This window comes from Cucumis sativus, chromosome 5, assembly GCF_000004075.3.
Source record: "Cucumis sativus cultivar 9930 chromosome 5, Cucumber_9930_V3, whole genome shotgun sequence".
NCBI lineage: Eukaryota > Viridiplantae > Streptophyta > Magnoliopsida > Cucurbitales > Cucurbitaceae > Cucumis > Cucumis sativus.
The window spans coordinates 26,675,553-26,699,743 of NC_026659.2; the positions used below are offsets into that span (position 1 = coordinate 26,675,553).

Sequence of the window (24,191 nt, forward strand, 5' to 3'; positions counted from 1 at the left end):
AAAAAAATCTACTGAACAGATCTTAATTTGTAGAATTCAATTCAATGAGAAGTTAAAAAAAAATAAAAAATTGTGTACCCTGTCAACTTACGAAGTTAAGTCTATTTTCAAGATCATTTTCTTTTGAAAAACTTTTAGATCTATTAACATATCATCTTTTTTTCTTTCTTTTTTTTTTTGTATAAATTATAAATCTAGTCTGCAAATTTTCATAAATGTATTTATTTAGTTTCAAAAGTATAGAAAGTTACATCTCTCTTTTCCAATTTGAAACTCTGATTTCATGTTGCTATTTTCAAATTGAAGAACTTTAGATAAGACTTGATAATGATGGTGTTAAGACTATTCCAACTTTGTTCTTAATGTATGTAATTTTTCTTGTCATCAATTATTTAAATAAGATTGAAATTCTATTACTAACTCTATGCCCACCCCTAGTTGAGCTTTTCTTTCCCTCATAAAGCAACTATGTGTAATTGTTAAATTAAAAATTGTTGAATTAAAAAAGAAAAAGGTGTATCTATAAAAAAACAAACTTATAGATTGCTTTAACAAGAATATTCCATGCAGCTTAAAGAAATGATATTTAATAGTCTAAAAAGAAAGATGATAGTGAAGATAATATTAAAAGAAAAGAAAAACAGATCGTAATTGATACATTTTAAAATTAACTTCAGTAAGAAGAAATTTATAAAATAACACCAAACTAACATATTGGTAATAGCAATAAAACAAACATACATACATACATTCATTCACATTTTCTTCCCACGCTGTCTCCACGTTTCAATTAATTAATAATCACTCACATTCTTCCCACGTGTTGATTAATTAATTGATTATTAGATTATAAGTACCGACTAATATGAATAATGATAATACAAAAAAATGTAACTAAATTTTGGAGATGCAGGGGATCGAACCCTGTACCTCTCGCATGCAAAGCGAGCGCTCTACCATTTGAGCTACATCCCCTTTTTGTCTACTATTAACATGTTAATATCTAAGTTTAGAGATATTTCTATACGAATGACCTATTTACAAGTGTCTTTATGATATCAAATATTGAAAATTATAAGTCATTTGTACAAAAAATTCTAGCTCTAAGGATCGATCACATGTTCTCAAAGGAGGAAGGTAGAGTGTCGATGTTTGGATTGATTGATTGATTCAAGGTCAATATCATTTTACTTAAAAAAAAAAGTGCTAGTTATCTCGTCATGTTTTAGACATTGGGTGCTATAAATAACATCACTAGGTATATAATTTAGAGGGGTTAGCTGAAGTATATGCTTTGTACTATCAACCAAGTGTGAGAATTGTCTTTGAAAAGCAGGAAGGCACCAAAAGATTTCATTTAAACATTTAATGATAGAATAAGATAAAGTAATTCTGAATTATTTATACCCATACTGTTGAAGTATACTGTATAAGAAAATAAAATGGCATCACCGAAAGTACACAAAAGAAGACGAAAGGAACCCTCCAACCTTTCGCACATTTTGAACAAATCCAACTATTAATGAAAACGACGTCGTTTTAAAACCCATACAAGTTACAACAGCCCAAACACGATTTGCGCGCTTTTATAACTTCTCAAATTCCCACTTTACCCCTAAACGAACGGTCCAGATCCAATCTCCATTTTCCCTCAACTTGCTCCATCTTTACCCCTGGCGTCAACTTCTACTTTTCTATATACATAAATTTCAACAAATCTCTACTCCTTTTTCACTCCCTCGCTTTTTCACATTTCTTCCTTCAATTCTCGTCTCTCCGGTGAGTTCTCTACGATGTCGTCTGCCGAGAGGGAAAGAGAGACGCAGGTCTACATGGCCAAGCTTGCTGAACAGGCCGAACGCTACGATGGTACGTACGGCCTTCCTTGTATTTTTTTTATTCTTGTTGTTGTTGTTGTTATATCTTGCATTTTGGTTTCCACCTCAACTTTTGCAATGTACCTTGGAAATGTTGTTGAGTGCATCGATTGTATAGTATTTTTGTTGACGTGGTGGAACTGCTGTTGTATATGTGTGAAAATGGCGGTGTTTCGTTGTGCGATTAGATGTTAGATTGGATTGGATGTACTTGTGATTTAATGGATGGTATAGAAATCTGTATAATGAGGTAATCGATTGGAATTCGTGTTGTTGATTCTTAGAGAACAATGAGATAGGATTATAGGAATTGAATTGTTGTTTGTTTTGATGATATATTTGAATCGAGATGACGGATGGCATTGATGGGCTTGAGGAGACTTGATGTGAATTGTTGGATCGTTGTAAACTGTTTAATTTCCCTTTTATCTTTTTCTTTTTAGTTTGGAATTGGAATTTACTTCTAGTTTTTATTTTATTTATGTTCCTCCGGTCGTAAACATTTCAGATCATCTCGTAATTAATGTCATTTTGTAATTCAAAAAGCAATATAAGTCATCTGCATGATTTCATCTGATGGAGGAAGCTGTTTATGTTTTTATCAATTCGTGTAAATGAGCTTTGCAATTAAGTTTATTTTATATATATATATATATATATATATATATATATATATATATATATATATATATATATATTTTGTATGGTAATATTACAGAAATGGTGGAGTGTATGAAGAAAGTGGCTAAACTAGATGTTGAGCTAACAGTGGAAGAGAGAAACTTGCTTTCTGTTGGATACAAAAATGTTATAGGTGCTAGGCGAGCTTCTTGGCGCATCATGTCCTCAATCGAACAGAAGGAAGAGTCCAAAAGCAATGAGAATAATGTTAAACTCATTAAGAGTTACCGTCAGAAGGTAGAGGAGGAGCTTTCCAAGATCTGTATCGATATTCTGACTATTATTGACAAGCACCTCATCCCTTCTTCAACCTCTTCCGAAGCATCGGTTTTTTACTACAAGATGTGAGTTCTCTGGGAGTCTTCAATTGTTCATAGCATGGTCACAATGCTGAACATTTCAAATAATGCCACTAGAAATTATTTGAGATGGTATCTCTAACCTACTATATTATGGCATGGATGATTCTAGGAAAGGTGATTATTACCGATATCTTGCTGAATTCAAAACAGATCAAGAAAGAAAGGAGGCAGCTGACCAGTCATTGAAGGGATATGAGGCATATTTTCTTCTCAATGTTTCTTTGACCATAACTGAATAATTTGATTTTTATTCGCTATCTTACTTCCTCCATGCTCCCTTTATCAAATTCACAATAGACTGCTGCGAGCACCGCAAATACCGAACTCCCATCGACCCACCCAATCCGTCTTGGCCTTGCTCTCAACTTTTCTGTCTTCTACTATGAGATTATGAATTCCCCTGAAAGGTAAAAGTAGTTTATTTCTGGAAGTACCGTACTTCCACTCCAATGGTTATTTGACTAACTTGTTCTAATTCGTATAGGGCTTGCCACCTAGCTAAACAAGCTTTTGACGAGGCAATTGCTGAGTTGGATACTTTGAGTGAGGAATCATACAAGGACAGTACCCTCATAATGCAGTTGCTGAGAGATAACCTCACTCTCTGGACATCTGATTTACCAGAAGATGGAGGTATATTGTAGTTAATTGCTATATATAGATGTAGTTTTGTAAAAAAATCTGAAAAATGCCTACCTTTTTTGGTGCATCGGCACCTCCTCACCACTGCTCTCTGTCTAACCCATTTTCATACGAAGAGAGGGACTAAGAACATCTGTGGGCTTATTTCTTTTATAACTTCTACAAATATTTATCACTCTTTCTATATGAACAATAATCAGCCTTCCTCTGGCCATCCACCCTAAAAAATGAAACCAAAATTCATACTTTCAGTCACTTCCAATCATCAAATCCCGAAATTATTCTCCCTGTCTGATGAAGTATTTTGATTTTATGTTCTTTAAGACATGTAGTTACTCTGGAATGATCTTATGTAGGTGAAGATAACGTCAAAGGTGAGGATTCGAAACCTGCAGCACCAGCACCAGCACCAGCCCTAGCCCCTGAGGTAATTTTATTTCGTGTTTCATGTTTTTCAGAAGCTTTTTGGTGGAATGTACAAAGATAGATAGATGTTGGCCAGTAATTCATACTTTAGTTTATCAAATACTCACAATCTACATATTGTTGTGCAGAAGCATTAATGGTAAAAATGAGATTACCCCTCAAACACAACGATTGGATTAGACATCACATTTACTCACTATGGTATGGTGTAATAGACGATGATATCAGCTTTCTTTTTGGTTCCACAAAAAATCAGAAAAAAAGATTAACTAGATCCATTTATTGAATATTTCTTTCCCCACGTCTACCTTCTCACGGCATTGGGCTGAACTTTTAAAGCATTAAATTTGTCATTTCCTTAGTTCATCCCCCTTCGTTGCTTCTTCTTCTTCTTTTTTAATGTAAACTACCTTCGAATTTGGGCAAAATGAATGACATCTTTATGGTATTGATGGTGGGTTGGTTGGTCTTTACGGCACAACTTCTTTATGGTATTGATGTGGAATTGCTTGCACATGGAGCTTTGACCATACGGTTTCATTATTGTCTGTTATTGAGGTAACAGTGCCGAGACATGTTATATTCTCAAAATAATTCTCTATTATTGAGAGAGGACCATCTTTTCTTTATGTTCTCTCTTTTAAGTAAACCTCAACTATGTGCTGCATTGCATTAGAGATTTAAATGTCTACTCTTTGGATTTTTCTTTTGTTGATGGATGCTATTTGGAATTGTATGTTTATAATGCCATTTGATTACCTCTATTGTTCTAACTAAATGATATCTAATTATTTTACCTTTATCTTCAAGGTTGAAGACACATTTGAGTACTCTTCTAGGAATTAGGAAAATATTATGGTTGCAAAGTTTGGATTTAATTTTTAATCTCAAGTGTAAAAGTGAGATACTTTCGTTAATGCCCAATAAGCTGGTGTCAAGCCCAAATTGATAACATGACATTGTTACTTATTTTCATTCTCGAATTAAGTGAAAAAGAAGCATTTTAAAATTTAATAAGAGACCAATGAACATGTATATGAATAAACGAATTAGGAAACATTAATGCTAAATAAAGGTAAAATAAGTTTAAATCATTAATAATATTGTGGTATGCTTTTTAACGTCGCTACTACATTGTGGGTCAATATTTTATGTAGCAATTAGATATATAGAATAGGTTAGGTAGAGTAGGAGGTTAAATTATTTTGTGCGTTCTAAGGTAATGGAGTGGAGTGGGTCAGAGACTCACAAGAGTGTACTACCCTACCCTTAAAAGGTATAACAAGAGAGACCAAGTGTTACAATTAGAGGGCCCATTCTAGGTCAAGTAATCTTTGGAATTTCGTTGGAGATTTTAATGCAACTTATTCCTTGGGTTTGAATAAATGATTATTTTAGGTTGTTGCACGCTAGATGCTCAAATACTCAACAAAGAAGGTAAAAATTGAAGGAGTAGAATTGTAAAGAAACTGTACAAAAAAAAAAAAAGAAAATGAAAAAAAAAATACTGAAAAAGAAGAAACTAAGAAGAAAAAAACAAAGAAAAGAGAGAAGTGGAATACAATTGAGGTTTAAGCGGCAGTTTCACACGATAATGACATAAGAGTTTTATTTAAGAATGGTGTAAATATTCTTCTATAAAAAGATTATAGTATTAACTTAGGAGGCAAATACTTAAAAAATATGAAAATTATCTCCATGGTTCGAAAGGATCCTTTCTCCAATACCACGTGTCCAAGAATAAATGGAAGGTTTTCAAAGGGAAGGGTTAGAACTTTATGAGGAGATTGAGTAATACCAATCTTGAGCTCCAAGAGTGAAAAGTGAACAATTTTAAAGAAAGTTAGAATTCTTAAAAACAAGTTCGTGATTGTTGGGTCGTACAACAAAAATGTTGTATTTTCCAATAAGTCACTACGAATTGGATTAGTCTTTCTGATGAGTACCCTTACTTCTCTTATCTCTTAAATCTTTTCGTGCCTTCTAAAGGGAGCCCAGATCTAAATTTCATGGATTTATCTTCTCCAGCTACTTCTTATAAGGCAAAGTAAGGAGTGGCTTAAAGGGCTTTCTGCTTTAGTTGCAAGATGGTTGAGTAAAGTCTTGATGAAAACAAATGGATTTGGTCCTAATGGTTTTTCGTTGGCATCAGCAGCACAAATACAAATATTACTATGATTAACTCATGTATAGACACTAAAGAATTCATCCTTGTAAAGAGAGATTTTGAACTAATATTAACCAGCAAAGATTCTATATTGACATTTACAAAACAAAAAGAGAACGACCCTACCTTAAATAAAGGGTGATAATAAACTATCGTATGCCAGGCAGTGCTAAATTAAATATACTCATCCATATGAGCAATTTGCCTTAAGACTCTTCTTTGACGAAGAAGGTTTGTGGTAAGCAAAAATCTTCCTCGTGATTCAGAATTTCCATTTCCTCATCATCTGGCTTCTGAATACAGCGTGATGTCCAAAAGGAAGCAATATTAGAAAATACACAACAAATGTAAATTTGAATACTTACTATGTACCATTGCCTATCAGGTTAGATGTAAAATCAGAGCCTACTTAGTATGTACCAGAACATGTCATAAATCCATAATCATGGCCCTCCAGATAAGATTATCAGGAACCAATAGATTTTTGTTCCAAAAAGTGTGACTACAAGACTAGAGAATTTTCTGGTCCATATCTATCTACGCTCTTTAGGTTATCTTCCTTTTCAAATAAAATGAAGCCAGCAGCTAAAGAAAGAAATGGGGGGGGGGGGGGGGGGGGGGGGGAAGAGGCATTAGTGATTTGTTTTACCAGCATCTCCAGGTTATAGAAACGATCCAATAACTGCAGAACCTCATCAGAAGAGAACTGACGATCAAAGCTGTTACAAGAAAATGGTAAACCAATAAAATATTACACAAAAGCAATTGTAGATGCCACTGGATTTAATCATCATAGCTCAATAAAATATGTAAAATGTGGGACATGGGAAAGAGAGAACCTTCTTCGCAGAAATTCCATCAACCCAAAGAGAACAAAATGGCGATGTATCCCTGCATGAAAAGTAATGATAAGATTGTAAGGTCATTTGTAGAAGGGAAAAGAAAGACTGATAAACAAGATGCAATCACTTAAAATCGTGAGCAATACATAAAAGTGTATTTCCTTTCCTTTCAAGTCTAAGAACGAGTACCCAATATGGAAAAAAATTCACTGCTTTAATTCTCAAGAATGGTTATAAGATAATGTGATTATGTCGATAATAGCATATTCAACTCACAGCATTTTCTCCCTAGTCTTAATAGGTAAAAGCCTCCAATGAAAAACAGACTCACACTCCAGGAAGATAAATTTAATTCACTTAATACTCTCTTCCTGTCGTTTCTCAACCATTCTTTCAGCTGTCTCAGGTTGAAAATCCCACGTTGTCATTCATTGTGAATTAGTCTCAAAATGAAACTTCATGTTATCTAATACCTCAGTCATGATTTTTATTCCTTCATACCAATTTTCATCAGACAACACAAAATAATAATAACAGTAACAAAGTTGACCATTATCTGATGTTATTGAGTTGTGGTTAAAGACCCTTTTAACTCTTGGGTAGAGATTTTTGTTTTATAAGTTTTAAGTTTTTTTTAGCTATTTTATTAAAATCACTCAAAGTCTGGTTTGTGAATTAGTTTTAAACTATTACCATTGAATACACAAACATGATTCCACAACGTCGATGCTGAGGATGAACGGACTCGAAAACTGATGAAGTACTCGAATTTTCATATTATATTCAATGAAAAATCACTGGTGTTAAAGCAAACTTGCCTTGTAGTTTGACTAGCGGATAGATTTCAAGAGCTTGCAAGAGTTTGAGTTCCAATTCAATCTGGGGATGCTCCTATCCATAACACACACACACACACAAACAACAACAACAAAAAATTCAAATTCCTGCAGTTATAAAACAATGTCCGAATAAGAAGAAGAAGAAGAGAGAGAGAGAGAGAGAGAGAGACCTTGGGGAGAGAGGATGCGGAGGAGGGTGGAGCTTTACATGGAGAGTGTACAGAAATGCCGTCTTGTTCTTCCTCTCTCCCTTTGCCGCCGCTTTCCATCAATAAACTGCCAACCACAAACGATTATCTGTGATGAGTGGCAATGCTTTGAGGAATTTTTTTAGTTTCGATTTCCTTTCTTCCTCTTCTCTGTGTTTTCCCTCCAGATTGAAACCGAATTTTGTAATTGATTTTTTCCCCGTGATTTCTGGTTAGGGTTTTGGCTGTTTCATCCGCGGGAACGGAAACGATGATGACGACCGTCGATGGAATGTGTTTTCAGTTGCTTTTCGGCTTAATATGGGCCGGCCCAATACACTCCATATTCAAGATTGTGGGCTTCTTCTCTTAGGTTCGGCTTATAATTCCTTGCACACTTTTTTTTTTTGTCTTTAATTAAGATAGCCAATATTACAATATTAACCCAATACTTTAATACATTTGTAAAATTTACTAGTAGATTTAGGTCTTTTTGTCTATAACATTTATTATATTTACTATACTTAATTTTTCTATTTTTGACAACTTTATACCCAAAATACCTATTTTTTTAATGAGAAAAAATTCGTTGATTTATTGACTAGTGGTTAGTTTCTAAGGAAATTGTAAAAAGAAAATATCTTCTCGATAATGAATTTTGTTTTGTTACACACTATTAATAATTTATCAACTTTTATATTTTTAAAACAATCATATTTGTTCTTACAAACATCTATATATTTATTAAAACATTTTAAAAGATTTATAAAGAAAAAAATGCATGCATAGTGAAAAAAAAACTAAAATAAAAATTATACCAAATATTAAAAAATTTTGACAAAATTCAAACCCAAAACCCTACTATTTTAAAAGAGGACATAACCACTATTTATAGGCAAAATTTAGTAACAATAGAGTATTATTTAATATATTTTATAATTTAACAATTCAAAATCAATATTAAAATATAAAAATTGAGAATGTGAGAGCACGTGTCCTTGACCTTTAGCTCTTAACAAATCAGTCCCACCAACTATATTTCTATTTTTATAAAATTGCCTTAAAATGATAATTAAATATTCCTCCTTTTGACCACAACTTGGCCCCCTCTTATTTATCATTTCCCACCCACACACATATACATATTCTACTATGTAATGATTAATGATGAAGCAACAACCCCAAAATAATAAAATTCTAACAGAAGTCAATTTGGAGAAAATATTTTACTTTTTGGACCAACTTACTACATGTTGCATTACATCACTTGGGCATGCTTCAATGTTGAATGTTCTCCAAATAAAATAAAAGAATAATAATGACAGTTTCAACTGTTAAAGTATGTATGAGACATGGTTGATAGTAAAAGACAATAAAAAGTATATTATTGTTATTATTATTCGAAATAGGTATCATCGATATCTATAATTAATATTACGATGGAAGGAAGTATATTGAAACTATTTACAAAATCAATTTAATTATTTATATTTGAATTGATTTATATATATATATATATTATAAGTAATTGAATAGTTTTTTCTGGTTACGTATAAAAATTTGCCTTTTTCTTATGTATTAAAAAAGAATATAACATTTAGAAATAAAATAAAATTTGGTACATAACATAATTGATGAGGGAATATTATATGATTATGTTCTCAATTTCAAAAGAAAGATTCTTCGAATTTCCATTATGAACCATCGGCTTCTAATGGCACCAAAAAGTCAAATATCATATTTTAGAGGGAAAACACTCAACAACTTCCATGGATTCCATCTCCTCTCATCCTTCTTTCCATTTTCAGTTCACTCTCAACCCACAAACAAACCCTCTCCTCTCTGAATTTTACCTCAACCCGTAATCAGAAATTTCCACTTTCTTCAACTCTCCCGGATTCTGCCTCTTTTCCTTTCATTCCTCTGTTTTTGGGGCTTCATTCTTTTTGCCTTTTCCCATGGCTTCCATCTCAAACATTATTCACTCTCCAATTCATTCACATCGGTTACCTTCCTTTCGCTTGTTTCCCAATAGAACATTTCCCGCCAACTCTTTTGTTCTCAAACGTCGATCACTTGCTTCGCCTTTGAGCTCCCCGTTGACGGAGAATCCAACTGTTTCGCCGTCGGTGGAACTATCTCACAAGGCTATTGGCCTTTTAAGTTCTAGACAACCTTTAAAGTCTCGAAGTGTTGTTCGTTTGCCGGTGGTGAAGGCGGCTGCAGCTGATGCTGATGGAGCTTCCGATGGGTTTGATTCCTACGATCTTTAACTTCTTTGTTATATTATAGCTCAATTTTTTAAAATTTCGTTATAAGTGGTGTTAGCTTCAAACAGTGAACAGTTATGTTACTTTTGACCTTAAAATTTTACTTTCATGAATTAAACTCTTCGTTCAAACTAGTTGGGCAAAAGTAACTAAATAGGTGAGTTGTTTCTTTCTGTTTTTGGAGATTTCAGTGATCATGTGCATGCATTTTTTCTTTTAGTCGTATGAGTTTACATTTCTTACGAGAAATGTTTATTTTGACGTTTGTATTCACTTAGAAAAAAGTTAAACCAATCTGATTAATTTACTTGAATGTACATTCAAAACAGAGCTAGTGAAAAATGTTTATCTCTTTTGATTTTTAATTGATAAATGTCTACAAAATCAGGTTGACTAGCTCTTCGGAGAGCTTTGGTGCAAGATTTCCAGCACTTATTACTGGGTTCTACTTCTTTATGTGGTATGAAGTTTCTTTGCCATTCTGCCTCTAAACCAAACTCAATTATGCCGTTACATTTGATTCTATACTTGATGGATATATTTACTTAGACAAATCTTTCTATATAAAAAGTATAATAAGATAGACCAAGTTTGACCATTAGAAGTTACTAACCTTCTTGCTGTTTTATCATCAATCTTCTATCAATGAAGTGTATCTAATTTTTATCATGTGAAATCTTGATTTTTCATGCAGGTACTTTTTAAATGTTATTTTCAACATACTCAACAAAAAAGTTTACAATTATTTTCCATATCCATAGTAAGTTACTTCGATCAATTACTATCAATTGCTGACTGCATCCACTTTTCTTCGTCTGAAGCTCTAGATTTGCACCCATTTTATTCGTTTTTTGCATCCCTGTTTTGTAGCTTTGTCTCTGTCATACATCTTCTTGTTGGAGTTGTATACTGTCTCGTTTCTTGGGCTGTAGGTCTGCCAAAACGTGCCGTAAGTTTTCAAATTCTCCCTTTATGTACTCTATTACAGCGGTAAATTTTTGTGTATTATTTATTCTAATACAGTTATCCTTGTTATTAGCCGATCGATAAGGACCTCTTGCTATTATTGACTCCAGTTTCGCTATGTCATGCACTTGGACATGTGATGTCAAATGTTTCGTTTGCAGCTGTTGCTGTGTCCTTCACTCACACCATTAAAGGTACTGAGTCCTTTGCATCCCATTCGTTTTGCAACTGATATTCATTCGTTATCATTCGATCAACATTTATGTGTATTTTCCTTAATGGAAACATATCAGAAGTGGGAAACACTATGCTAGATTTATTCGTTCAATTTTATTGTTGCATATCTATCTCGTTGAAAACGAGAATGTGATATTTGGAGTTTGTTGCCTTCAATGATTTCTTGATTGTTTTACGTCCCTCTTCGGTTTTCCCTCCGACGAAGATTTTAATTTTCTTTGCACACTTCCTTCTTCAGCTCTGGAGCCATTCTTTAACGCTGCTGCTTCTCAATTCATTTTGGGACATCAAATTCCCTTCAGCTTGTGGCTTTCTCTAGCACCTGTTGTTCTAGGTAACTCAACAACATCCTGTCTCCATCTTCACTTGATCTGTCTCACAATTTTCCTAAACAACATCCACCTTTATTTTGTTACCTTCTTCAATGTTTTTTTCTCTAATCATGCAATAATATGTATTATAGGTGTGTCAATGGCATCACTAACGGAACTTTCTTTCAATTGGATCGGCTTTGTTAGTGCAATGATTTCAAACATTGCATTTACCTATAGAAGTATATATTCGAAGAAAGCCATGGTAAGAAGTAGGAAATGGAACTTACACAGTTTTACCATTTTCTTCTTGTATTTGTTTGAGATAAACTTTCTTTCTTGCAGACAGGAATGGACAGTACAAACGTGTATGCATACACCTCAATAATTGCTCTTTTGTTTTGCATTCCTCCCGCAGTAATGGTTAGTGCGCTGATTGATGAACCGTTTTTTTTTTTGTTGGAAGTATTATCAAAGTTCCACATTGGCTATAAAATGAAAAATTATAGATACAGAAGTGAAGAATAATATCCATCTCTATTGGTATGAGGTCATTCCCAACACTTTCATGAGCTGCTTTCATAAATAACGTGACACCATTGAGTTTGCTTTCAGATTGAGGGACCGCAATTGCTGCAGCATGGTTTTAAGGATGCCATTGCCAAAGTGGGTTTACATAAGTTCCTGTCTGATCTTTTCTGGATCGGCATGTTTTATCATTTATACAATCAGGTATCTGTCAACATGATTTCTTTTAATCTTGTTTGGAGTTTGGACAAAGACGACCACCAGTAGTTGTTCTTTCCATTCTTTGAATTGGGTTTATCATGATTCATGAATTACTTTATTTGGCTTGCAACAACAAGAACCGATGCATTCTTTGTTTAATGCTTCTTAGAAGGTCCATCACTATTGGATGCTTTCGTATGAAAAGCATTTGATTTCGTTAGGAGGCTTAGATGAGCTCATAACATTTGTTACCTCATTTTATTTGCTTTTCCCATTTCTTTTACGATTTCTTCAATTACATCAGAACTTTACTTTGTTTCCAGCTTGCCGCTAACACTCTCGAACGTGTTGCACCATTAACGCATGCTGTAGGAAACGTATTGAAGCGAGTTTTCGTGATTGGATTCTCCATTGTTGTTTTCGGTATGCTTCCTGTTATTAACTTTACATAAATAATTGCAACTGTTACGAAAACCATGTTTGTCTCTGCAATTTCAAGTTGCAACATCTATTTGTTGTTCCAAAATATCAATTTATCTAAGTTATTTATTCTCAACAAGATGTTTAATCATTCCTGTCCAAATTGTTTCATACTTTTGCAGGCAACAAGATCTCAACTCAAACTGGAATCGGTACTGCTATAGCAATTGCCGGTGTCGCCATCTACTCCTTGATTAAAGCAAACTTGGAGGAGCAAAAACGGGTTAGCTTTTATGCTTTTTAAGATAACATCCAACTACTTCAAACTCCCATGTTTTTGGCTAATCTGTTTAATTCATAGATTCTCTTTCTATATTCGTTCTTTATGTTCTACTAATATATGCTCCAACCATGTACTTTTCCCATGACTTCAGAGAGCTGCAAAAATTCCATCATCATAAAAGTTCAGCACAATCCACCGTAGATAGACACTGTTTATAAACGAGGCTGGAGAATTCACCCGAGTTGGTTGCTTGATCACTCACCAGAGGAGTCTTCTGTACACCCACAAATTAACAGACTCCAGAGAATGGAAAAAAAGAGATGGTAACTACGAATTTATCCAGGCTTTATTGAAGTTATTGAACATGTTTTTAAGGGTATCTCCAATTAGAATTTGCTGGATGATTCCCATACAGCTTAATCATATGAGTGTAGGAATAAATCCATGGTCCTGATTCATTCAACATCTTAGCACATGCTTGAAATTTCCAAACAACAAATCCTCTCTGTCTTATTAACTCGATTTCGAATCATTAATGATATCTAAATCGTTACAAATCTAGATCATGTTTTGTATCAAGAAAATCACTGTCTACGGACGACATACATTATCGAATTGAACCCGACATGTCGGTGAAATCCTATTTCTTGTTGCTGTTGTACTGGATCAAAATTTCAGAATTCAAACCGACAAATACATAAATCAGTGAGATTGAAGTTTAACTTTGGATGTGTAGTAATTGATAAAGTTTATGCTATGAAGTTGTAGGCTTGGGACTGCTGTTATAGTTTCACCCATCACTCACTTGGTTGATTTATATTTCACAACCAAACATATAACTTGAGGCATTTATATGGAATCTAATAATTGAGTAGACCCCATTTCATAAAGGCATACAGAAATCCTCTTGTTCTTTTTTAAAAAATCAATTTGTTTTAGACATTTTCATGTTATGAGCAAAATTGTATTTTACTCACTACACAGTAGTTTTTTTCTATCTTAAGCTTTAATTTGTAGAGATTTATTGAAAGTCACTGCAGCCAATTAATCCCATCTTTATAATTTCGAATTTACCAACATCCTTATAATCCTTAACCAAATCACAATTGCACATTCATAACCTACAAACTATAAATTCTGTGCTTTAAAATTATTAGTAATTTAATGGTTTTTGTATAAAGTTTAAATAGTATATTTTACATGCCAAAAGAAAATAGATATACGATATATATAATCAAATTGTAGTTGCACCAATTTATGCACACTTTAGGCTAATTTAACATTTTTATCATGATGTTAGAAACTATTTCTATAAAGTACTTTTACTTTTCTTTTTTTTCCCCACATACTCCAAAGATAAATAAATAAATAAAATCATAGTATAATATAAGGTAAATTATCATGAATTTTATATATATTAAAGGGGCCCAAGGCATCAACCAAAGGGCGTAGAATGGGACCGTAGAAATCACTTTAAAGCCGAGCCGATGGCTTTTGTTTGTATCACAAAACAAAGGGTTAAAAAGAGACTATAAAATTTGTCAGAAAAAATAAAGAGGAACTTTCTAGAACCTCTAAATTTTAATATTCGCTTGTTTTTTTTTTTCAACGTCTGAGTTTTGTTTCAATTTGATTATTGTAAAGCAAAATTTATCTTTTGTATTTATCAACCTATTTGAATAGGATCTGTATAAAAAGTTGCGCACCCGTGTCATTGAGTTCTAACAATTTTCAAAATTTCGCTTTAATTTTCTTTGTTTTTTCAAGGTGAATATATTAGATGATAAGGAAATCCCCAAGTGCATGTCAAGAAACAAAACAAAGCACACAACTTGCTAGTTAACGTCCAAAGGAGCACCCCAACTCAAAAACATCACACAGAACCAGCAAAGACAAAAATACAAATGGAAAAAGGAAAAAAAAGAGAAAAGAAAACTCCACTAAAGCAAACCAATAATATCTCTAGGTTAAGCACGAGCACAACAGTAACAACAAAAAGTAGCACAATCACATAAATATTACGATTACGAGACGAGTCTCCATGCAATTGATAATTACCTTCTATATTAATAATTACAATGTAAATTTTTAACATTGATAATAAGACAGTATCTTTTTTTAACATAACTTTGCATTAGAGACCGAAGTGAAATAAGTGATTAAATTTAAACAAAACTCAAACTAGAAAATTAAAATCGATAAGACTTGCCATATTTTCAAATTTGAAGTTATATAAAAAATTAGACCATTTAGCATATTGTTATTATTTTGGGTCTAATCATAAACTTTTCAAGGCATTAAAGTGGGGAAACATAATTCAAACGCTTTAAACTTTGATCAAACAAAGTGACCTAAAAAGCATCCATGCGAATTCAAAGAATGTTTCCCCCTTTTTACCTCTCCACACTTTCATTTATATCTAAAAAGAAACAAAACATTTATTAAAGATGAAATTCTTAGCTCTTTTATGTATGAATCTATTCTCTTATACTCATTAACAATCCTAAGTAGGAATGAAAGCTACTTCTTACCTTTTGGAAGCATCCAAATCATAACTTTGATAGTGAACTTTAAAAGCTTTAGATGGTTACATTATCATCTTCTTCTCGTTCGCGTCTACTTATTAAAAATATAACATCCAGTATGAAGAAAATTACGTAATTCTAATTCATGTCTTATCTGCCGAATCATGTTTGAATAATTCGACTTGTTGGGTCATTTTTAAAAATTAAAAAAAAAATGTAAAATTAGATTATATGATCAATGTCGTTAAAAATAAGGTGTCTTATTTGTTCAACTGCACTTAAACTGATGTTGCCTTGCAATATTTAATTGTTAGTTAACTTTTAAATTTTTAAATATTTATAAAGTTGAGTATATGTTATTTAACTTTAAAAAAATAATTAAAAAACAAAATTATGGAAATAAATAGTTAAATATTAGAAACGATAATGTGATGTTTTTAAGTGTTATTAGCTTTTTTTTTTTTTTTTATGAAAATGGTGTTTTTCTATACACGATAATAAAAGGAAATTCTAAACCAGGACAAATTAAACAAAGTACAACAAAATTTCAAATTATATCAATAATAAACATTGACAGACACTGGTATGCATTTTGTACGGTGATATTGATAAATATTTTAGTTTATTTTATTATATTTAAAAATATTGTTACGATAAACATTATATTCTTTTTTAAATATGCATAACTATTTATGAGACACGTGTCAAAATTGAGAAAAAGTAAAATAAATTTTCTCTAAAAATTGTTTGATACATGACCAACAAAATACAGTACAATAAATCTTAGGAGGAGGAATTCGAATTTCCAACGTTACATTTTTTTAAGAAAATTAGTATTATAGTCTAATAAGGTTTAGATAAAAAAAAATTATATTGTTGATTAAAAGTAGATATTTAGAACCAATCACCAATATGGTATTTTATTTTTTTAAGTTAAAAATGATATTTTATCTTTAAAATTAGTATTTTGAAGTTTTTCTTTTTTTTTTCTTTCTGTTGGTACACCAAATGTATTTTATTTTATAAAAGTAACCAACCTGTTGTTGCACTGCCCAACGTGAATGACTCAGATAGTTTTCATCATTTCCTTCGAAATGATAAATTTATAATTGGAAAGAGATTTGATTGCAAAACCACAATTTTCTTGATGATTAAAAATAAAATTACAGTGTAATTAACAACTTTTATGCAATTATATTTAATTAATCCAAGCATTTCAACCACAAAATTTACAAATAAAGAATACAGTAAAATAGAAAAGTACGTGACATAGACATGTGAGTGAAGGAAGAGGGTGGTGGTGACACCCGCTGGTGAGCGTAGGACCAAAGGCGGCAGCAGCAGCAGCAGCAAGCACCAAACCTACCCAGTCTTAACCATCTGGTTTGGTTAAGTGAACGTGTGGTTAGGTTGTGATAACCCACGGTGGGTTTAAGACCGTTTGAGGGAATTTTACACAAACGGTCAAATACAACACATAAAGCTTTCTATTCAGCTCATTTTCCCACACCACATACAAACTTTATATATCTTTCATATTTAATTCACTTCAAATGAATTGCGTTAAATAAGTAAAATAAAAAAAAGCCTAAAACTTAGCCTACTCGTGCTCGTATATAATAATGTCCCTTCCTTTCTAACGATCTTTAATTTCTGTCAACAAAAATACTCCGAACTTCTTTCTTCACCATTCTCTCTTGTGTACCTCTCACTTTCTTTCACTCCAGTGAAATCTGAGCTTTCTTCTTTGGGGTTTTCAAGGCTTTGAGCTTGAGTGCTCATTCCATTCATGGCTGTTTTTGTGTTCTTTGTGTTTTTTCTTGCGCTGACTGGTCGATCTTGTAAGTTTCAGTTTCTCCCGGGCTTTTTCTTGAGATTTTCCTTTATGGGGTTTTTGTTAATTTTGGGTTTCTCCATTTTCAGATGCGAACTATTGTTTGTGTAGAGATGGGGTTGGCCAATCAGCCCTTCAAAAGGCACTGGACTACGCCTGTGGAGCTGGAGCTGACTGTTCTTCAATCCTCTCCAGTGGCGCTTGTTTTCAGCCCAACACTGTTAAAGATCACTGCAATTACGCTGTCAACAGTTATTTCCAGCGAAAAGGGCAAGTCCAAGGAAGCTGTGACTTCAACGGTGCCGCCACGCCCAGCGTTACCCTCACTGCCTGTAAGATGTTTTCCTCTGTCTTCACTATTGTTTCTTATCCTCTATTTCACTGGATTTATCTTTCTTCATTGTGGGTTTTTTTTTTTTTTTTTTGCAGCTGCGCCTTCTGGTTGCGTCTATCCTTCTAGCCCCAGGTACTTTTCTAAGCTTTATGTCGCTGTAGCTTTCATATTTAATTAGATTTGGCTTAATTTCAATGTCGCCATTTTTGACTAACATCAGAGATTTGTCGGTGATGGGTTTGCGTTTCAATGCCGCCGTCTGGGTTTTGATTTTCCATTTTAGAATAATAAAATTAGGTGGTGGTGTAATTATTAGATCTAGTGAACTTCAAATGAACTTACTGGCTTGAACCACTCCCTTGTGGTACCGTGAGCTGTCCATGATGATTATATTTTTTTCCTTGTCAACTCTGGCTTGTTGTCGTCTTGTTCATCAGATCTCTCGATTCCCTTTCCACCTGTTATCGACACGTCGTTTGCTGTTGAACTTAAGTTTAAATCGTGCTTGTATTACAATTATTTATCTTTCTTGTCTCACTGGTGTTTATTTTTGCTTATATTTAAGCAATGCGGGAACATCGCCGACGAACGGTGGTGGAACTACGCCGACGATGACACCAGGGACGCCGTCGACGACGAATCCAGGAATGACACCGACGGTGTTCGGTAACGGAATCAGCCCGAGTGGGAGCGGGAGCGGATTCAACGACGGTAGCGGCGGCGTGGGTTTCAATGAAAATAGGAACTTGCTTTTGGCAGTGGGGCTAAGTCTGTGGCTTTCCGTATTGTTTCTCTGGGGATGATGAAGATGGAGGATCGGATGGTGGATCTCGATGAATGGTTGAGATCTTGCCACATATGTAGGGGGTTACTTTTGACAATTGGATGTGGAAGGAAGAATCTAGAGGCAAACCCCACTAGGGTTTTTTTCTTGTTAATTTTTTGTTATTTCTAATGTTATTCCATTAAAGAAAAAGAAAAAAAAAATGGAGAGGATGTTTGATGATTCCTTTTTTGATGAATGGATGAATGGAGGAAGAAGAAGGAAGGAGTGGAATCTTTGATGAATGATTTTTTGGGGAGGGGATGGTGTTGTTGTATATTTGCTAGAGTTTATTTAATTTCTAATTTTGTGTTGTTGTAACATTCTCCTCCATTCACTTTCATTAATCTTTACTTTCCATCCATTTGGAATGATGCATTTAATAACTATTTGAATATTTATTATTACAAAATTACTAGTAGAAAAATGAGCTTCTTTTTAAAATAAATTTTGCTCAATTGCTCAATTTATCAATTTTTTACCATTCTCGAGTAACTCAACATTGTAGCAAAGAAAATAAACAATGAGTGTAAATAATAAATACATTGACGAATAAGGTTTTGGTGTCCCAATCATTGATTGCACAACAAACTCACCTCTACCACTAACCTTCTAGTTAATGCTCCAAACCAACCCCTTGGTTTATAGGTCTCAACATATTGGTTTGGTTTCCATTTTATTTAAATGTGTAACATTTTAAAATACAGAGATTAAATGAAAATTAATTCCAAACTTTAGAAATTAAAATGACATTTTTGGTATTAATTATTATTATAAATAGTAGCAACTATATATGTATATTATTTCATTTGGTTCTACTTTTGTCATTTATGTGGTCAAAATCACATAGAATGGAAGTAGGAAAGTTTCACATTTTTTGTCGTCTATATAAATAACATATGGTTGGTAAATAGCAACATTTGTCACACATCAATTAGAGTTTATAAAATAAGTATAATTATGGTTATTTTAATGGACAACAACTTCGTTTATATGACTATGAGATATTACTTTTTAGATAGTAATAATAAAGTTGTCCAAATTGAACAATGTGGAGTGTTTGTTGTTATAAAGTAGAGTTATAATGGAGCACGATTGAATGTTTATATATTTATATCTTTTATTTATTCATACGTAATTAAATATTTTAACATTTGTAAAAAATTAAAAAGTGAGCAAAATACGTTAAAATTTAATTAATGTTAATCATCTTCCTCTTTTACGATTATTTATTTATGTTCATTTTTTGAATTCCTCTTTTGCCCTCGTGCCTTGCCTTTGTTGATTTTATGCACTTTCCTTTTTCCTCTTTTTAAAATCGGAAAATTCACACACATTTTTTTTTGTCCCAATGGTACATAAATCGATTTGGAGGAAAATTACGAACTAATCCAAAGTATTCGAGTTCGCACAAAATGTTGTAATAGTGTAATAATTCAATCCAACTCAAAAAATTCGACTTGAATTGCTGGTTGAAATTTCTTATAGTTTTTAAATATGATAATTGAACAAATTATCATTCAAATGCAATGTGACGTATATTTATGTTACACACTCAAATTTTAAGTCTTGATCAATCCGACCCCTTACTTGCAAAATGTGACTACCCGATTCAACTTTCTTTTGTTGTTCTCAATTTTTCTAACCCAACCGATTTGGGTTGGATAACTCTAATCGGTTGGGTTACCTTTTCATTAACATCCCTACTTACTACTCTAATTATGGCTTGGTTCTCTTGGAGTTTTCTTTTAAGAATTGTAAAAAAAAATAATTATAATTGTCGATCATTTTAGGATTATTAATTAAAAATATAGCAACATTTTAACAAAATTGCAAATATAGCAAAATTATAGACTTTATCATCTATACATTTGCATGGTATATCAATGATAGACTAATATTTACAACATGGCCTACCAATAATAGACTTATATCATTGAAAGAATTTGACAAAATTTTTCTATATTTATAATTTTTTAAAAATATTACTATATATTTAATTATTAATAGCTAAATTTACGACTCCTCCCAAAAAAAATGAAAATATTTATACTTAATGGTAAAATAGTAGTGGCCTTTTGTCTTTAGTGAGATTTTGTCATTAAGTGTGTATATATATGAAAAGTTGGATGTGATGAGGAAAGAAACATTCAATTATTCAATTTATTTATTTGAAACGAATAAAGAGTTTTTTTTTTTTTTTCTTTACTTTCTTTTCTATTTGGAATCAAAATATAATAACTTTTTCAAACATAACAAAAGCTAGAAAAATAATTCCACCGCTCTTGGGTTTTTTCTCATCTTACATGTTAAGGAAAACAATTGTACCGATTAATATCAACATTCTCTGCAGAATTTCTTTGGTATTTCTTCATTTGTTTACTTGAAAGATGTATATGGTGGAGAGTAAAGCAGGTGCAATAGCATGTATGATGTTTTCGCTCTTTTTTCTTGGAACCTTCCCTGCTCTATTGACACTTCTCGAACGGCGGGGGCGTCTTCCTCAGCATACTTACCTTGATTACTCTATAACAAGTTTTTTAGCTGCGGTTGTTTTTGCTCTAACACTTGGTGAGATGGGAAATAGCTCGCAAGACAGTCCAAATTTTATCCAACAGCTTTTTCAGGTTGATTTCATTTACTTTCTCTTGAAATGTCATTCAACTTAATTGGGTTGGTTTGGTTTAGACTTATAAAACATGTTCATTCGATCTGTCATCTGTTCTTTTGTGTTAGGATATTCTGATTTGAGATGCGTACTGAAGGAAGAAAAATGTGATCCCATTTTACTTGATGTTGTTTGTAAGATGTATATGAAGCCATTTGTACAGTTAGAGTTGTAAAGAAATGGTGAAATTTTGTGGGCTAGTATAATTTGTAGCCATTAATACTTTCTTCTCATGTAAACTAAAGTTGGTTGCATTGCTTCTAATCATATCGTACGTCCTTCATTTTGGTTGAACTTCATGACTACATGTTATCTTATGAATTCTTTAAAAATTTAACTTTTTCTGTGCAAGATGTCGATGTTCCTTTCAATCTTTTTATGTTGCAATCTCCAATTATATTTTAGGTGTATGAACAATTTGGCTGTAGATTTTTTGGTAATGAGTTATGCGTTCTTGTTAAGTCGTGTTGTAAACGGTATCTAATCTTCTAAGTTATTTTATTCAGGATAACTTACCTTCTGTTATGTTTGCAATGGCTGGTGGCGTGACACTGAGTATCGGAAATCTGTTGGCACAATATGCTTGGGCATTTGTTGGTTTATCTGTGACAAAAGTGATTTCTTGTAGTATAGTGGTAGTTATAGGTCTCTATCTCTGGTCCTTTCTACCTCTTACTCTCTTTATGTCTTTTAGTGTAAGAAATTAACCCATAAGTTATTGCTTTGTTATTCAACACGTATATGAAGTTTAATGATTCACCCTTTTTTTTGTGGGGGGGTGGTAAAAGGCACGACTGTGAACTACTTTCTTGATGACAAGATTAATAAAGCCGAGATTCTTTTCCCTGGGGTTGCTTGCTTCTTGATTGCTGCATTTCTTGGCTCTATTGTTCACTCATCCAACATGGCCGATAACGATCTAAAGTTGAAAAGTTCACCCGCTAATTTTGAAGAGCCAAAGTATGTTCTTGTTCTATTTTTTTATGACTCCTGTTTTGGAAGACATTTTCTTGTTTAGTTGATGTAATAATGTCCATAATCACATAATTTTCCTGGATAGCCACTTGAATCCAATTTTGTGATTTCGGTTATTCGATTTTGCTTACATGCATTTTGTGTCTTCAAAACTTTTTTTTTAATGCCACTGAAGTCATGTTTTAATGTTATGTTCCGAATCCATTTTTGACAGTGAAACCAAAATCTCTCTAATTTCAAACATGGGTAAATCTTCGAGAGCTATGATCTACCACTATCATTCCATTCATCCTTTGCAAGTGATAGAACTGTTGAACTTTTTTGTTTTAAAATTTGACTTGTATAGTCGAATCAACGAACCTGGAAAGTGCTGCTTACTCTTCGCGGAAGGCAAAGGCTGGAACTGCTGACTTTCTTGTTCAGCTTGAAAATAGAAGATCCATCAAGGTCTGTAATACAAATATCATTGCATATATTATTATAAGATCCACATTCCCTCTAGTATCTTTTGGCCCAAGTATTTAACAATCCTAAATGTATTGTACTTAATATTGTATGATGTTGCATAGCAAAGCAAAAGCAAATGAAGTGGGCCTTTTAGGCCATTGGTTCACTTTCTCTTTTATTCGTACAAAGTTGGATGTACTCAGTGGCTATAAATGGCACATACTTGCAGGTGTTTGGTAAGAGCACACTAATTGGATTGTGCTTAACTTTCTTTTCTGCTGTTTCCATTTCTCTCTTCTCACCAGCATTCAATTTGGCCACAAACGATCAATGGCACACTCTAGATGATGATGTCCCACATTTGACCGTCTATACCGCATTTTTCTACCTTTCGGTCTCTTGTTTTTTCATAGCTGTCATTCTCAATGTTGTCTTCCTTTACCACCCTATGCTTAATTTGCCCAAGTCAACAATAAAGGCATATCTGAAGGACTGGAATGGTAGAGGATGGGCCTTGTTGGCTGGATTCTTGTGTGGGTTTGGCAATGGTTTGGAGTTTATGGGCGGTCAAGCAGCTGGATATGCAGCGTCAGCTTCTGTTCAGGTCACAATTTCTTCACCTCTTTGTGATTGAATCCAATCCCATGTCAAATCCATATTGATAGCTCGTTTCAATCTCAAATCCGATTGTTTCAGGGACTTCCACTCGTGAGCACGTTTTGGGGGATTGTTCTGTTTGGAGAGTACCATAAATCATCAAGGAAAACGTACACTCTACTTGTCATCACCTTGTTCATGTTTACAGTGGCAGTTTGTGTCCTAATGGCTTCATCCGGAGGTCGTCGGCATCAGACTAGGATTGCAACATTTTGAGCCAGTTGGAAGGAAATCATATTGATAGCTTCTAGCGGCTGCTCTGCGTAGTTATTGTTCCTTGTACTTTCATTGTATTACGTTCTTCCAAAATGTATTTAGAGTATAACGTTCAAAGATTTTGTTCAAAAGTAAACCTCATAAATACTCTTATGTTTAAATTACAACTTTAGTCCCTAGACTAAGTTTATTTGGTTTCTGAATTTTAGAATACATCCAATAAAGTCAATAAATGCAAAATTGAAATTCATGTTTAAGGTGGACAGATGTTGAGATTTTGAGCTCAAAACAATGGCGAAACAGACGACTTCGAGATCATTGGTTTTGAAGGATTTTCTGACTCCAATTGATCGACCACACTAGTTATCAAAACACCATACAACTATCTAAAAATGTAAAAGTAAAGAGTGAAGTAAAAAAGAGAAATGAAAGATGAAAACTAGAAAAATACTGCTTAATTGAGTAAAGAACC

General features: G+C 33.1%; 5 protein-coding genes and 1 non-coding gene across 7 annotated transcripts; 4 read left to right on the plus strand and 2 right to left on the minus strand.

Annotated features, from left to right (window-relative positions):
• Positions 1–902: 902 nt before the first annotated feature.
• On the minus strand, positions 903–975 carry TRNAA-UGC. The gene has a single exon. It is a non-coding gene; the product is annotated as a tRNA-Ala (tRNA).
• A 733-nt stretch (positions 976–1,708) lies between these two features.
• On the plus strand, positions 1,709–4,482 carry LOC101221275 (14-3-3-like protein GF14 iota). Its single transcript, XM_004135390.3, has 7 exons — positions 1,709–1,869; positions 2,596–2,902; positions 3,030–3,117; positions 3,218–3,327; positions 3,405–3,553; positions 3,919–3,989; positions 4,117–4,482. The coding sequence occupies exons 1-7, from the start codon at positions 1,794–1,796 to the stop codon at positions 4,123–4,125; spliced, it is 810 nt and encodes a 269-aa protein (XP_004135438.2). The 5' UTR covers positions 1,709–1,793; the 3' UTR covers positions 4,126–4,482.
• Positions 4,483–6,163: 1,681 nt separating this feature from the next.
• On the minus strand, positions 6,164–8,309 carry LOC101212766. 2 transcript variants are annotated; one of them, XM_004135101.3, is made up of 5 exons: positions 8,007–8,307; positions 7,816–7,888; positions 6,995–7,046; positions 6,805–6,874; positions 6,164–6,448 (listed from the first exon to the last, which is right to left on the minus strand). In XM_004135101.3, the coding sequence occupies exons 1-5, from the start codon at positions 8,103–8,105 to the stop codon at positions 6,362–6,364; spliced, it is 381 nt and encodes a 126-aa protein (XP_004135149.1). In that variant the 5' UTR covers positions 8,106–8,307; the 3' UTR covers positions 6,164–6,361. The 2 variants fall into 2 exon arrangements, with proteins under 2 accessions (XP_004135149.1, XP_031741942.1); XM_031886082.1 differs by lacking the exon at positions 6,164–6,448 and having other exon boundaries at positions 6,565–6,874; positions 8,007–8,309.
• A 1,434-nt stretch (positions 8,310–9,743) lies between these two features.
• LOC101221040 (triose phosphate/phosphate translocator, chloroplastic) lies at positions 9,744–13,962 on the plus strand. Its single transcript, XM_004135389.3, has 12 exons — positions 9,744–10,275; positions 10,683–10,754; positions 10,989–11,054; positions 11,165–11,243; positions 11,334–11,454; positions 11,736–11,831; positions 11,961–12,073; positions 12,154–12,231; positions 12,424–12,540; positions 12,861–12,960; positions 13,140–13,240; positions 13,392–13,962. Exons 1-12 carry the CDS (start codon positions 9,983–9,985, stop codon positions 13,416–13,418), a joined length of 1,263 nt encoding a protein of 420 aa, XP_004135437.2. The 5' UTR covers positions 9,744–9,982; the 3' UTR covers positions 13,419–13,962.
• Positions 13,963–17,297: 3,335 nt separating this feature from the next.
• LOC101212531 (PLASMODESMATA CALLOSE-BINDING PROTEIN 3) lies at positions 17,298–19,139 on the plus strand. The gene is made up of 4 exons (XM_004135100.3): positions 17,298–17,606; positions 17,689–17,931; positions 18,029–18,065; positions 18,499–19,139. The coding sequence occupies exons 1-4, from the start codon at positions 17,555–17,557 to the stop codon at positions 18,734–18,736; spliced, it is 570 nt and encodes a 189-aa protein (XP_004135148.1). The 5' UTR covers positions 17,298–17,554; the 3' UTR covers positions 18,737–19,139.
• Positions 19,140–21,017: 1,878 nt separating this feature from the next.
• Positions 21,018–23,969, plus strand: LOC101220808 (ureide permease 1-like). The gene is made up of 7 exons (XM_031885070.1): positions 21,018–21,383; positions 21,931–22,069; positions 22,213–22,384; positions 22,614–22,645; positions 22,746–22,846; positions 23,076–23,450; positions 23,543–23,969. Exons 1-7 carry the CDS (start codon positions 21,147–21,149, stop codon positions 23,717–23,719), a joined length of 1,233 nt encoding a protein of 410 aa, XP_031740930.1. The 5' UTR covers positions 21,018–21,146; the 3' UTR covers positions 23,720–23,969.
• The last annotated feature ends 222 nt before the right edge of the window (positions 23,970–24,191 follow it).

Excerpts from the sequence above, each read along its gene's own strand:
- LOC101221275 (XM_004135390.3), top strand. The coding sequence starts at position 1,794 with ATGTCGTCTGCCGAGAGGGAAAGAGAGACGCAGGTCTACATGGCCAAG. Across the intron at positions 2,903-3,029 it reads TCGGTTTTTTACTACAAGAT|GAAAGGTGATTATTACCGAT; the intron begins GTGAGTTCTCTG and ends GGATGATTCTAG. Across the intron at positions 3,328-3,404 it reads ATTATGAATTCCCCTGAAAG|GGCTTGCCACCTAGCTAAAC; the intron begins GTAAAAGTAGTT and ends TAATTCGTATAG.
- LOC101212766 (XM_031886082.1), bottom strand. The coding sequence starts at position 8,105 with ATGGAAAGCGGCGGCAAAGGGAGAGAGGAAGAACAAGACGGCATTTCT. Across the intron at positions 7,889-8,006 it reads CCGCATCCTCTCTCCCCAAG|GAGCATCCCCAGATTGAATT; the intron begins GTCTCTCTCTCT and ends TGTTATGGATAG. Across the intron at positions 6,875-6,994 it reads ATGGAATTTCTGCGAAGAAG|CTTTGATCGTCAGTTCTCTT; the intron begins GTTCTCTCTTTC and ends TTCTTGTAACAG.
- LOC101221040 (XM_004135389.3), top strand. The coding sequence starts at position 9,983 with ATGGCTTCCATCTCAAACATTATTCACTCTCCAATTCATTCACATCGG. Across the intron at positions 12,232-12,423 it reads GCATTCCTCCCGCAGTAATG|ATTGAGGGACCGCAATTGCT; the intron begins GTTAGTGCGCTG and ends GTTTGCTTTCAG. Across the intron at positions 12,961-13,139 it reads ATTCTCCATTGTTGTTTTCG|GCAACAAGATCTCAACTCAA; the intron begins GTATGCTTCCTG and ends ATACTTTTGCAG.
- LOC101212531 (XM_004135100.3), top strand. The coding sequence starts at position 17,555 with ATGGCTGTTTTTGTGTTCTTTGTGTTTTTTCTTGCGCTGACTGGTCGA. Across the intron at positions 17,607-17,688 it reads TGCGCTGACTGGTCGATCTT|ATGCGAACTATTGTTTGTGT; the intron begins GTAAGTTTCAGT and ends CTCCATTTTCAG. Across the intron at positions 17,932-18,028 it reads CAGCGTTACCCTCACTGCCT|CTGCGCCTTCTGGTTGCGTC; the intron begins GTAAGATGTTTT and ends TTTTTTTTGCAG.
- LOC101220808 (XM_031885070.1), top strand. The coding sequence starts at position 21,147 with ATGTATATGGTGGAGAGTAAAGCAGGTGCAATAGCATGTATGATGTTT. Across the intron at positions 21,384-21,930 it reads TTATCCAACAGCTTTTTCAG|GATAACTTACCTTCTGTTAT; the intron begins GTTGATTTCATT and ends TATTTTATTCAG. Across the intron at positions 22,847-23,075 it reads AAAATAGAAGATCCATCAAG|GTGTTTGGTAAGAGCACACT; the intron begins GTCTGTAATACA and ends ACATACTTGCAG.